The 14,650-nt window shown below is 42.8% G+C and overlaps 1 protein-coding gene and 1 pseudogene across 7 annotated transcripts in view; both read left to right on the top strand.

Annotated features, from left to right (window-relative positions):
* The window catches only part of LOC148183398 (uncharacterized), a 72,632-nt gene that overhangs the window by 56,167 nt on the left and 1,815 nt on the right, over positions 1-14,650 (top strand). For 6 of the 7 annotated variants that reach the window (XM_088061402.1, XM_088061399.1, XM_088061403.1 and 3 more), the window contains 3 exons: positions 11,043-11,075; positions 11,886-11,972; positions 12,618-12,747. In XM_088061402.1, coding sequence (XP_087917528.1) covers positions 11,043-11,075; positions 11,886-11,972; positions 12,618-12,747 — 250 coding nt within the window. The remainder of the gene's footprint in view (positions 1-11,042; positions 11,076-11,885; positions 11,973-12,617; positions 12,748-14,650) is intronic. The other variant, XM_088061401.1, reaches the window with a different exon arrangement.
* On the top strand, positions 5,842-7,179 carry LOC148183399 (uncharacterized; annotated as a pseudogene).

The following is a 14,650-nucleotide window of genomic DNA, read 5'->3' as shown; positions in this document are numbered from 1 at the left end:
TGTCTAGATAAGAACAGTTTACTGGAAACAGCAATGAGATAAGAAAACTAACAGTAACAGCAACAATACTAATAACAATGTACAAGAAAGAGGCAAATGAGATTCACTGATTCACTCTCAATTACTCACCATGGAACCCAGTAATAGAGGAACCTCCACCATGATACCCTCTAAGGAGACCTCTTTCCCCTGCCCCTGGCAATGAGGTGGTATAAACTAATCACCCCTCCTGGCTACTGCAGAAATTAACCCTATCCTGGCTGGAATCAGGACATTATCCACCCCTTAATCGATACCATATACTCATGCCCAAATCCTATACCTTCTAACTATATATATATATATATATATATATATATATATATATATATATATAAAATATACACAAGCACGAATATCATTTCCATAGTCAATGGCCATCCCTCCAAGATGTCTGTTGAGTTCATTTATCCATGACTGGGTTCTATTCATTCTAGGTGTCTTCCAGGGCAGGAGGGCTGGGGTGCTGTTGGCTGATTGCAAGTTGCATCAGGAACTCATGACTGGTGTATCTGGAGCAGTCCATCCTTATTGTCCATGGTAGTTATGGCATACAGTAAAAGTGTCATTCAGCAACCAGTATTATACAGTTCAACATTACAGACTGTTCTCATCCAAAAATCAAATCCCCTTGAGGTATGCATCGTGTTTCTCCATCCCTCTGCATTACCCACAAGATACACCCAGATCCCTGAGCAAAAACAATCCCATAGATGGGTTTGCCTTTGCTTGAGGCAGGACTAATCCAAATTGTCTTCTCTAACACATTTCTCATATGCACCATGGGAACTTTAACTCCTACATTATATGAAGGTTTTGATTGGGCAGGGCCAGCTTGATTGGTAGAGCCTTGGGTGTTAACCAACCTGGTGGCCTTCGCTAGATGTAGATCCCAATGTTTGAAGGTCCCACCACCCATTACTTTCAATGTGGTTTTTAACAGTCCATTGTACCGTTCAATTTTCCCAGAGGCTGGTGCACAATAGGGAATATGATACACCCACTCAATACCATACTCTCTGGCCAAGGTGTCTATGAGGCTATTTTTGAAATAAGTCCCATCATCTGACTCAATTCTTTCTGAGATGCCATGTCACCACAGGACTTGCTTTTCAAGATCCAAGACGGTATTCCAGGCAGTGGCATAAGTCACAGAGTATATCTCCAGTCATCCAATGGTTGTTTCCACCATTGTAAGCACATAGTGCTTGCCTTGATGGGTCTGTGGGAGTGTGATGTAATCGATCTGCCAGGCCTCCCCATATTTATATTTTGACCATTGTCCACCAGGGGCTTTACCTGCTTGGACTGCTTGATCACAGCGCATGTTTCACAGTTATGAATAACCTGGGAGATAGTGTCCATGGTTAAGTCCACCCTTCGGTCATGAGCTCATCTGTATGTTGCATCTCTTCCCTGATGACCTGAGGTGTCATGGGCCCACCAAACCAGAAATAATTCACCCTTATGCTGCCAGTCCAGATCCATGTGAGATGCTTTAATCTTGGCAGCCTGATCACCTGTCCATTGCTGCAATGTTCTTCGGTAGCCTGACTCTTGGGTACGTGTGCATTTATATGATGTACTTTTACTGCCAACTCTATCCAGGCAGCAATGTCTTACCACAGTTCTGCAACCCAGATGGGTTTACTTCTGCACTGACAATTGGTCTTTTTCCATTGATCCAGCCACCCCTACAGAACATTTCTTACCATCCACAAGTCAGTGCAGAGGTAGAGTGCTGGCCGTTTCTCTTATTCAGTGATATCTAAAGCCAGATAGACATCTTTCATGTCTGCAACCTGACTTGATCCACCTTGTCCCTCAATAGCTTCCACAACTATGTGTAGGACTCCATATGGCAGCTTTCCATTTTTAATGTATCCCTGCAATATGGCAGGAACCGTCATTAAAGAGTGTATTGCTTTTCATTTTCTGATAGCTGATTATATGGTAGGGCATGCTGATTTTGGGAATCGAGACTTGACAACTGAAATTTCAGAGATATGTTTTATTGCCAGCTGGGACACATGGGGAAATATCTCCTCCAAACCATGCATACTTGGTCAAGACAGGTTCTAGGTATAAATACACATTGATCCCACAAGCCCACACCTCCCTGCCTGCCTATTCTCCGCCTTCTCTCACTTTGTATTATAGTTAGCTGCCATGCCTCCTGGTGGTCATGGGCTAGGGTCTTTGGGATGAAGGCTGTATCTCTTCCTCTGCTTCTGGGCAGGTGCAGTGGAGGTTTGGCTTTCCTTCAGGTCAGCTTGTCTCGCTCAACACCACCTGTCTGGTCCTGGCTGGTTTCTGGAGCCACAGGTTTCTGCTTTGTCAGATTTTCACAATACCTGGGTCTTGCTTTGCTAAGTCTTTGCAATATAGCTTATCTTAATGGTTTTTCCTAGCAACTAAGTTCCTATGCAGTTTGTTACAAACTGTTTCTGCTATGTATTCTATTTCTCCTCTACCTGCATAAGCATATTATGGGGTTCTAAAATTCTGAATTTTCAAAACCATATATGTTTCTCTTTTTACTGCTCTGTACGTTTTACCTTCTCCTCCTTTTCTGATGATAGTCCCAAATTTTCACCTTTGGGCCAGTTCATGATGAATTACAAGATCCCTGGGTGATTGGGGTTTCCTATTCAAGCTCACTGTGTCATCAGAGCAATCCACTTACTCCGGATAGCATCAGTGGCATGGTGTGTTGCAGGGACTTTGAGCATCCAGTCTAGCACTGGCAGTCAGGGTGTCAGGAGGAGCTGTGCTTCAATGCCAATCACTTATGAAGCAGTTCCAACCCCCTGCTGCCAGTATCTCTTTTTCAGTTGGGGTGTAACAGGCCTTGGATCCTTTGTGTCCTTGACTCCAAAACCCTAGGAGGCATCCTCAAGTCTTCTCAGGTACTTTTTGCTAGAGGCTTCAGGAAAGACCAGTCTCCCCAAATGCAGTGTAGAGCACATTTTTCACATCTTGTCCTGTCCTGACTGGCACAAGGGCTACTGCATGAACAATCTTGTTTAGTTTGCTCAAAAGCTTCTTGTTGTTCAGCACCCAACTTGTCAGAATGTAGAGAGGACTTACAGTCTGACTGTATTCTGGAATATGCATCCTCCAAAAACTCACAGTGCCTAGGAAAGCTTGTGTTTCCTTCTTGCTGGTTGGTAGGAACATTGCTGCTATTTTGTTGACCACATCCATTGGAGTCTGATGATGTCCATCTTGCCATTTTATTCCTTAAAACTGAATTTCCTGAGCAGGTCCCTTGGCCTTACTCTGCTTTATGGCAAAACTGGACTTCAGCAGAATCTGGAATATCTTCTCCCCTTTCTCAAAAACTTCTTTTGCTGTGTTGCCCCACATGGTGATATCATCAATGTGTTGCAAATGTTCTGGAGCCTCACCCTTTTCCAATGCAGCCTGGATCAGTCCATGGCAAATGGAAGGGCTGTGTTTCCACCCCTGGGGAAGTTGATTTCAGGTGTACTGGACACCCTTCCAGGTGAATGCAAACTGTGACCTGCACTCTGCTGCCAGAGGAATGGAGAAAAACACATTAGTAATGTTGATGGTGACACCACTTTGCTGCCTTGGACTCCAGTTCATACTGTATGTCTGTCACAGCAGCACTCGGTGGTGGTGTGATTTTCTTCAGGCCACAATAGTCTACTGTCAGTCTTCATTCTCTATTGGACTTATGCACTGGCCATAGAGGACTATTAAAGGGTGAGTCTTGCTGACCACTCCCTGGATCTCCAGTTCACGAATCATCTCATGGATGGGGCCATGGAGTCCCGGTTAGTGCAGTATTGCTGACGGTGCACTGTTGTGGTAGGGATCAGTACCTGTTGTTCTTCAACCCTCATCAGTCCCACAGCAGAAGGGTCCTATGAGAGACTAGGCAAGGTGTTCAGCTGTTTAATTTCCACTGTCTCCACAGCAGCTATCCCAAAATCACAATTATGCCCTTTTGGGTCCTTGAAATACCCTCTCCTCAGGTAATCTGTGTGAGGGATGCACGGGGCCTCTGGACCAGTCACAATGGGGTGTTTTTGCCATTTGCTGTCAGGCTCACTTCAGCTACGAGTACAGTCAGCTGTTGGGATACCCCTGTCACCCCAGAAATAGAGATGGATTCTTCCCCTAAATATCTTGATGGCACCAGGGTACATTGTGCACCAATGTCAACTAATGCCTTATACTCTTGTGGGTGGGTCTGATATGCCAGGCCATCAGATCCTCACAGTCTAATAGATCTTATTGTCCCTTTCCTCCACCTGGCTGGAGGCAGGGCCCCTCTAATTCTGGTCATAGTACTCACATTGCTCACTTCTGGTAAATGTGAGCTGGAGATCCCTTCAAGAGTATCAGAAGTAATATCATCCCTTCTATTCTGTCTGAGGACTTGCTCACTGGAAACTAGAGCAACATTTATCCTTGAAGAATTTCCTGCAGTAGTTGTCCTTCCTCTCAACTCACGTATCTGCTGCTAGGGCAGAGGTGGATTTTCCATCCCATTTCCTCATGTCCTCTCCATGGTCACACAGGTAAAATCATGTTACCTCGTGGTGTGTACTCTCTCAAGCAGGAAGGTGCTTGTTCCCAATAGCAGACTCTGGTCCATACTGGTGGGGCATGGGACATTTCCTCTCTGACTCTCTCAATTCTTTCAAATCTGTCTGCTGTCTTGGACAGTCTTTCCACAGCAGAGGTACCACAACCATGCAAACAGACCAAGCAACATTGTGACCAGTGGCTCCGTACCTAATATAACAAATGCTTGTGGATGCTCCACTTGACTCCCTACACAAAATCATAGACTCGTTAGGGTTGGAAGTGATGTCTGGAGATCATCTAGTCCAACCCTCCTGCCAAAGCAGGGTGTATTGGATCTGACTGAGATAATTTTTCCTTAGCAGCCCTCATAGTGATGTGCTTAGCATTGGTAGCTGGAAGTGTGTTGATAACATACCAGTGTTTTAGCTACTGCTGAGCAGCGCTGTCCCTCTTAACATTCCTTCCCCCCATCAAGGGGCTGGGAGTGGGCAAGATCCTGGGAGGGAACACAACCAGACCAGCTGACCCAAATTAACCAGCGGATATTCCACACCATATGATGTCAGCTCAGATATAAAAGCTAAGGGAGAGAGCAGGAACGGGGGACATTTGTTATTCTACATTTGCCTTCCAGAGCAACCACTACTTGTGCTGAAGCCCTGCTTCCCGGGAAATGTCTGAATATTGCTCGCTGATGGGAAGTAGAGGTTAACTTTCCCCTTTCCTTATGCACATGCAAACTTTTGCTTGTTTTTTTACTTTGCTTTAGTAAACTGCCTTATCTCAACCTATTAGTTGTTTTCCATTTTATTGTCTCCCCTGTCCCACTGGGTAGTGATAGAGCAGCTTACTGGGCACCTGGCAGCCAGACAAGGTCAAACCACTACAGTCCTTTTGGCACCCAAATGTGGGATAGGATAAAGGCAGTTATACATATATATATATTGCATGCTATAATAAATGGTAAATAGTAGTTATCAAGTAGCAAGCTCCTATGCGGGACAGTGTTTGTCATCTGCACTGCTTATCATTTTGTTTTGCTGAGTTTGGGAGCATGTTAAGACAATGACCATGAGTGAATACAGCTCCTTCTCCCTGCTCAGGGTGGATGTGAATGATTTTATACTGCAGATTTCCATGGTCTTTGCTCATCTTTATATAAGCTGTTTAATACTATTAATAATATTAGCTAATGCTGTTGGTATGCTATGAAATTCATGCAATCTGTCATCATCCTGGTGTAAGAGAAAACAACCTTTAGGTGAGGAGCTATTGAAATCTGCCCTGAGGCATCCAGTTCCTGTGTGGCAGGGTTCTTGGAAGAATTTGGGCAGGCTCCTAGGGTAGCTATCACCTCCCATTGCCTGGGACTTTACACCCAAACAGGTAAACAACCCTAATGAACTGACCTGTCAACTGATAGAAGGGTGCCTTGCTTACCCTCACCAAAACCAACAGCTTCTTGTCCTGTACTAGAGCCTGGCCTGTGCCTACCGAGCCACTGTTCAATATTCTCACAGGACTATAGTTGAGGCAGGAATCCAAATTGCATTTGAGGACACTATGGCTGAGACAGGGACTCAAACCACAGCAACTACAGTAATTGCCCCAGTAGTGAAAACAAAAAAATGGACAAGGCAAATTGCAGGCCTGTACTACCGATTAGTAAGGGAGGAAGAAGAAGAAGAAGTAACAGTAGGAAAGGAGGGATTAGATCAAGAGGCAGGCCCTTCAACAAATAAATGGAAAGGAGTGAGGCAAATCAAATGGGAAACTGAAGTTACTTGGTCCCTGACCTCATCATAACTTCGAGACTTGCAAAAAGATTACAGCTGCCAGCAAGGTGAACAGATTTCTCCCTGGCTGCTTTGGTGCTGGGATAACAGGGTCAAGAGTCAGTAGTTAGAAGGTCATAAAGCCAAACAGCTGGGATCCCTTGCTAAAGATCAGGAAATTGAAAGAGAAATTGTAAAGGAACTAGCAATTTGCAGCCTTTGGAAATGGCTTCTCTCAAATTTGAGGGCAAGATATCCATTTAAGGAAGATCTTGTGAACTCCCCAGGGAAGTGGACTACTACAGACAAAGGCATCCAGTACTTAAGAGAAGTAGAAGTGCTGGAAATTGTCTTTAGTGATCTGAAAAGTGACAGAGTCCCTAAAGATCTACAGGCTGTCCCTTGCACAATGGCCATGTGGAGGAAGGTGTTTCAAAGCGCCCCTGCATCATATTCCAGCAGCTTGGTATCATTGTATTATCCACAAATGGATACACCAACTGTAGAGATGGCATCCTCCTGGCTCTGAAATGTAGAAGAAACTCTGGGTACTTCCTCATCCCTATAAGCTAGCACCCCAGCTTTTAGGGGCAGCCCAAGAGATCAGTCCTCTCCTGCTCTGGTCAGAGGGAAGGGAAATCCCAAGCTCAGGCCATGTGGTGAACTCTGGTTCTTTCTGCATGACCAGAGGGAGGGCATGAGGAAGTGGGATGGTGAACCCACCTTTAAGCTGGAAGGCCATGTCCATGAACTGAGAGGGAAGAGGGCTGTCAGGAAAGAATCATCCAAAATGACTGTGTAGTTGCTGCAGAGAGACAAGAAGGCAATCAATGATCTCCCAGACATAAAAGAACTGAAAACACTTCCTTTAACCCCAGTGAGGACACTTCTGATATGACATCCCAAAGGTCAGACAGTGAATACCCTGACCAGGAACAGAGGGTCCCTGACTTCAGCCAGGAGGAAAGGGATGACGGGGTATACTGGACTGTGTGTATTCAATGGCCTGGCACATTAGATCCACAGAAGTATAAAGCTTTAGTAGATACTGGTGCACAGTGTGCACTGATTCCATCAAGGTACAGGAGTGTGGAATCTCTGGAGTGACAGGGGGAGGCCAGGAGTTGTCTGTATTAGAGGCTGAGGTGAGTTTAACAGGGGATAAATGGGAAAAGCACCCCATTATGACTGGCCCTGAGGTGCCTTGTATCTTTGGCATCAACTACCTCAGGAGAGGGTACTTCAATGATCCAAAAGGGTATTTATGTGCTTTTGGTGTAGCTACTGTGAATACAGAAAAGATCAGATATCCACCCTGCCTGGCCTCTCAGAAGATCCCTTCATTGTAGGATTGCTGCAGGTTGAAGACCAGCATATACCAATTGCTACCAGGACAGTGCATTGGCAGCAATATCACACCAACTGAGACTCTGTAACTCCCATCCATGAACTAATCTGTTGACTGGAGAGCCAAGGAATAATCAGCAGCACTCACTTACCCTTTAACAGCCCTATATGGCCAGTGTGAAATTCTAATGGGGAATGGAGGCTGACAGTAGACTATTGTGGCCTGAATGAAGTTACACCACCTCTGCCGTACCAGATATGTTGGAATTTCAATATGAGCTGGAATCAAAAGCAGCCAAATGGTGCCACAATTGATATCACTAATGCATTTTCCTCAATCCCTTTGGTGGCAGAGTGCAGGCCACAGTTTGCTTTCACTTGGGGGGGCATCCAATACACCTGGAACCAACTGCCCCAGGGGTGGAAACACAGCCCCACAATCTGCTGTGGATTGATCTAGACTGCATTGGAACACAGGGTCACCTAGAGCAGGTTACACAGAAATATGTCCAGGTGAGTTTTGAATGTCTCCTGAGCAGGAGAATCCACAACCTCCCTGGGCAACCTGTTTCAGTGCTCTCCCACCCACAACATAGTTTTTCCTCATGTTGAGATGGAACTTCTTGTATTTTAGTTTATGGCCATTGCTCCTGGTTCTGTCACTGGGTACCACTGAAAAGAGTCTGGCACCATTCTCTTGGCACCCACCTTTGAGATCTTTATATGTAGTAATGATATCTTCTCTGAGTCTTCTCTTCTCTAGACTAGAGGCCCAGCTTCCACAGTATCTCCTCATAAGAGAGATGCTCCAGACCTCCTCATCATCTTAGTGTCCCTTCACTGGACCCTCTCCAGTAACTCTTTGTCTTTCTTGTACTGAGGAGCCCAGAACTGGACACAGCACTCCAGATGTGGCTTCAGTAGGGCTGAATAGAGGGGGAAGATCACCTCCCTTGACCTGCTGACCACACTCTTCCCAATGCACCCCAGCATATCATTTGCCCTCCTGGCCACAAGGGCACACTGCTGGCTCATGGTCAACTTGTCATCCACCAAGACTTCCAGGTCCTTCTCTGCAGAGCTGCTTTCTAGTAGGTCAGCCCCAGCCTGTACTGGTCCTTGGGGTTATTCCTCCCCAGGTGCAGGACCCTACACTTACCCTTGTTGAACCTCATTAGGTTTCTGTCTGCCCAACTCTCCAGCCTGTCAAGGTCCTGATGAATGGCAACAGCCTTCAGGTATATCAGCCACTCCCCCCAGTTTTGTATTATCAGCTTACTGAGGGTACATTCTATCACTTTGTCCAGGTTGTTGATAAGCAAGTTTATTGTATTTTTTACACATCCCACTCTCATACGGTTTCGTTACCGGCTCAACCCCAGGTTTCCCATAGCAGAGTCTCAGACATCTGATTCCTTAAAACAATTTAGTCATGGTGCAGTAACACAGAAACAGCTCAAGCTGATGCCTCCAAGGAGGGACCCTGAGCAACCAAATCGTTGGGCTTTTATATCCTTCCAATCTATCTCCACAATAGTCTGGGGTCTTCCTGCTGAGTCCTCAGCTCCTGCTGTGTCTCTGTCTGGTCACCTGGCTGGTGCTACAGGTCCCTGTGCCCTTTGTTGTGCAAAAAGTCAGTGCCAGTTTCCCACCACCCAGAGTATAATCTGCAGCTCGCACTGCAGCTGCACACTGAGCTACCTGCACAGAATGTATTACTCAACACTCACGAGAGCGGAGTAGAGGGGGAGTTATTCCACACTACCACCATTTGTCCAAGTACTACTAGTTGGAGACAGGTATTGTGAAATGTCTCCGCCTCAAAGCTTCTGTCTCTCAGAATTCAAAAAATTCTAGCACCACTAGACCTGATGTTGGTCTAAGGCAAATCTTGGAGTGATTTCTAGTGAACTTTATTTAAATCAACAGGAAGTTGGCTCATCACTACCCTGTGAAATTTTTCCTTTGAGACAAGAATGTTACTTCTGTGTATGGTTTAGAGTCACAAAATCAATATCAAACTTTTCAAACTATTTTTCCTTAAATTTTGCTATATTAGTGTTCCTTAAGAGTGTCAATAAAAACAGGCACATAAAAATCTTTTTATAGACAAATGTAACAGAGGTAGAAATGGTATCAGACACAGCTATAGTTCAACTTGAAATATGAAAAGCAGAAACTGAAAATTAGATTTAATGAATAAACAGTTTCTAGTTGGAACACAATTACTAGGGCGCTTACTTGGTTGCTCACATATATGTATGTAGGAATGTGAGAATTCCAAATATAGAAAGCTCTCAAGATCTTGTAAATGCAAGCTTAGATATAGACTTGGACACAGGGTTTGACCTGAGACCTTGGAGAAAGCTTCCAATAAGTAAGAATGTGAGTTTAAATAGAAAGACATTAGATTAAGTTGTAAGAAGTTTTAAGGTTTTAAAGTTAAGATATAGAAGTAATTATAAAAGTAATGGGAAGTTTAAGGTATAACAAGTAGTTTTGTGTGTCACTATATGATTGGCTAAAAAAGTCCGCACTGCAGTGGAGATGTATAAAACAAAATAATTGGTTATTGGTGTGAAAGTAAAAACATTCTTTTGTGGCATTAGTTTATTGGCTAAATAACCTTTAAAAGACCTTGTGACCTGTAGTCTTGTGACCACTGACCAAGAATATCTGTTGAATAAGATGAAGACGTACTTGCTCCTTCATGAGACTGTAGAAGAAAAATAATAAATCATGCTTTGAAATGTCTTAAAGTGGTCCCATGTCTCTCACAAAATCCCGATACAGGAAAACAAAATAAAGGGGATGTACTCAATGTAGACCAAGTGGGAGCACTGTCAGAACAATATATTAATTTCCAATGTCTCCATTTGAAAAAAGGTGATGATAAATGTGAGGATGTTCAAAATGACGCGCATGTTAACCAGTGAACAGCTGATCAATGATTGTGGGGGGTCTTTCCATGATTTTGAGGCCACTATATTTTTGTTTACCAAAAATTTAATCAAGAACTTGCTGAAAAAAGTTATGAACTTCTGTCTTGTGCAGCATCAGATCAAGCTAGACAATACTATCAGAGTATGAATCCAAATAGTGATACTAGGTATATCTTAATATATGCTTTTGTAATTTATCTAATAACTGTTGTTTTCTTGGCCTTCCTAAATGTTAAAGAAAATCAGTGGGAATTGCAAAAGCTGGTACGCATAAGTGTAACTTTTGTGTTGTATCTTAAAATGCCCTGGCAATTAATTTTTAACTTCCCTGTTGTCTTTGTTGGTTCTTCCTGTCTGCTTTTCCTGCCCTATGAAGAGGTGATAGGAAAGAGTCATCTTTGACAGATAGGTAGTATGCTTATGTTGAATGAAGCTTTTACTTGCTCAATTTTTATTTTAACATGTGCCTCAGTATGTTTGCAACCAGTTATTTAATGTTCTGTTCTATTTGAGATCAAACTCCATAAGAGAACCTTCATCAAATTTCATACCTCTGTATAAAACAGCTGTTTTGTAAAATACTAAGAGCTCTTCAGTGTGTTATAGAATAGCACATAAGTTTGCTGAGCATGGACTGCTAGGAAAACAATAGATATTAACATTTTCATTTTGATTTTGACAACAGCTTGAGATTAATTTTGCACTGCTTGCTAATAAACCAATACAAATGCTAGCTTATGTATTCAGGAATTAAATTTCAATCATGCTGAACTGGAATTCCAGTGATCTTAAGCTTGCAATGTTAATTTTTGGAGTTTGTATTGCTCAAGTTTGTGCCTTTTGTCTTAATGTGTCTTTTCATTCAATTGTATTATTTTCCTGACTGAAGAAATTTACTTAGTACAGGATTAGTGAATTCAGTGTTTCCATTGTTATCACATATAAGTACAATCATGTGAGGATAAGCATAAAACTAAAATCTGAAAGGAAGGGCACAACTTTTTTTCCTCCTTCTCACTTCCATTCTCTCCCATCAAATTGAAACATGATTTTTTGTTTGTTTGTTTTTATGGTTCATATATTATTGGTCATAGATAATGTTAAATTCAGGGATATTTACTTAGTTGTGTCAGATCATTTTAAGAGCTTTCTGTTTTTATCCAGTTGCTGAGTTTATTATTTTTCTTCTTTGGTGATCTTCAATTTCTTGGTCGTCCAGAGAAAGGCGTAAAAGGAAGAGTAGAAGTCTCTCCACGTCTCCTAAAACGACCAAAATAAAGTCTTCACAAACTCCTTCTCCAAGAAGGTCAGTTTTCCGTAAACATAAAAGTTAATGAGCAGTAAAGGAGGAAGAAGTCGTAGTATTTTTGTTAAATTGAAATGTGATATAGAGATCAGTGTTATGAAAGAAGCTAACTCGATTTGTGTTTCTTCTGGTTTTGGGGTTTTTTGTTTGGAAGAATCTCTTTAGTAATTTTCATTTCTAAGGAAAAGGTCTATTTTTCAATAAACAGAACACTTGAAAGTAGATGCAGATACATATGTTGAAAACAATTTGGGAAGTATTTTCATTGATTTACTGCCTTTTCATTAGTTATCTCAGATAATTTCAGTTGGTCAGTATGATTCAGTTCTAAGTTAAAACAGACCAAAAAGCCCTTTATGGATTTGATCATTGGTATGCTTTCAGCTGGAGAGTTTTAAATCTGTTAGCTCTTTGCAAATACCATGTATACTGAACACATGCATTCTTTAGCTCTCTTCCCTTGCCTTTGTGAAGGAATTTTTGTTATGTTTGAATGACTAAACCTTTCTGAAAGAAAGAAAACCAGGATACCAACATTCATAGTTATTGTACAATTTACTGTACAGTACAGTCAGAGTATGCATTGGTAGTACATTTGTTGCTGTGGAATCAAATTCTGATTTGAAGAAAAATTTTCTTAAACAGGAACAAAAAAGAGAAAAAAAGAGAAAGAGATACAAATAATGAAAGAAGAGAAAGGGAATACTTCAAGAAAAAAATTAGTAAAGAAAAAGAGGGAAAGGAGAAAACTGACAAAAGCACCACTACTTTGAAGGTAAGCTGTGTGACCAGGTGATAAACAGAGTGGAGTGCTGCAAGTGGAATAATTATTGGAATTTCCTCCCTTATTTATCTTTCTTTTCCTCACCCTTCTTTTCCCTGTTTTCTTTATCAAGGTATTGCCACTTGATGGAGCTTGTGTGAATAGGTTACTGAAGCACTTTGTTTTGGTTTCTCTCTTTTCTGTTCTGTGCCATATGCTAGGAGTTGGCTGGCTGCCTATCTGTATGGGCAGGCATAAAGGAGATTGTATAACTAAGCAGCAGGGTTCAGGGTTAGTTTGCCTGTGTCGTGGTTTAACCCTGGCCAAAAACTAAGCACCACACAGCTGCTCTCGCACCCACTCCTCTCTGATAGGATGAGGGAAAAAATCAGAAGACTAAAAGGGAGAAAACTCATGGGTTGAGATGAAAGATTAATAGGGAACACAAATGCTGCACACACAAGCAGAGCAAAACAAGGAATTCATTCACCCCTTCCCATGGGTAGGCAGGTATTCAGCCATCTCCAGGAGAGCAGGGCCCCATCATATGTAGCAGTTACTTGGAAAGACAAACACCATTGCTCAGAATGCCCCCCCCTCTTCCCTTCCCCCTCTTTTAATTCCTTTGAAGAAAAATAGCTCTATCCCAGACAAAGCCAGCACAGGCTTTTGATCTGAAAAGATTTTTAATAAACTTTCATTCTGCAGTTCAGCCTCTCCCTGGTTGCTTTGGTCCTGGACTGCATATTTGACTCTTGTCTTAGTTTAGGGCAAATTAGGAAGGAAAACTCCAAATGGGGATTTCCCCAGGGAAATGCCCCTCCCCACTAACTGGTCCGGGAAAAGAAAAAATTCCTTAGAGAGAAGTGGAAAAAGCTGTTTATTTAACAGAAATTGAGTAATATTAAATAATAAAACCTCTTGCTGTTCGATGGGATGGCAAATCTAGGAGGAAAAAAAAGTCCTTTTCATGTGGTGTAGCTCGGCTTGCTCAGGTTCTTATCAGTCCCTCTGTCGCTGGAAAGTGCCGAGGCCCAGGCCCCGGTGGGCCACAGGCGTGAGCTCCTGGGGTTTGGCTGGGTGTTCAGTCCAGAGCAGGCTTGCACAGATCCAAGAAAATTGGGAAAAAAACAAACAAAGGTCTAGGGAACTCCTCTGTCTCAGCTAGCTAGAACTAACTAAAAGCCAGAGAGAAGCTCTGTCCCGCTGTCTGTCCGTGCTGCAGACACCACAGTCCAAGAGCGGGATGTGTGGGAGTGATGTTTTTCCTTAACACAAACTGCGGCTTCTTCTTCCCCCTCTCTTGCTCTCAAAGCCAGTCTTAAAGGTGCAGAACTTAATATATAACATAAACCAGACGATTGGGGATACCAGTATCATAAAGTCACCCCAGGACATTCCACCCCTTATCCCCATATCGTCAACTTATTATCAAAATTATATATATATATTTTTTACCCCTACAACACATACATTATATACAGACAAGGTCATTTATTCATGATCTTCACCCAACCATCAGATCTCCCTGAGGTACACATTGTGTTGTTCCATCTTTCCGCATTATCCACCATGTGCAACCCGGTCCTTGAGCAAAAACAACTCCACGAATGGGTTTGTCTGTACTTGAAGTAGAATTGATCCAAACTGTCTTTCCTAACAAACCTCTGAGATGTACTGCTGGGACTTTGTCTCCGTTCTACTTTATGCAGGGGCTTGGATTGGGCTGGGCCTGCTCGATTGGTGGAACCTCGGGTATTAACTATCCAGGTGGCCTTTGCTAGATGCTGCTCCCAATTTTTGAAAGATCCCCCACCCAATGCTTTCAAGGTAGTCTTTAACAGTCCATTGTACCTCTCCACTTTTCCCGCAGCAGGTGCATGGTAGGGGATATGGTACACCCACTCAATGCCAT

This window comes from Pseudopodoces humilis, chromosome 12 (assembly GCF_049639895.1).
Source record: "Pseudopodoces humilis isolate 2021_Gansu_Grassland_sample_001 chromosome 12, ASM4963989v1, whole genome shotgun sequence".
NCBI lineage: Eukaryota > Metazoa > Chordata > Aves > Passeriformes > Paridae > Pseudopodoces > Pseudopodoces humilis.
The sequence above is the reverse complement of the archived record's forward strand: the minus strand, read 5'-3'. Positions and strand labels throughout refer to the sequence as shown.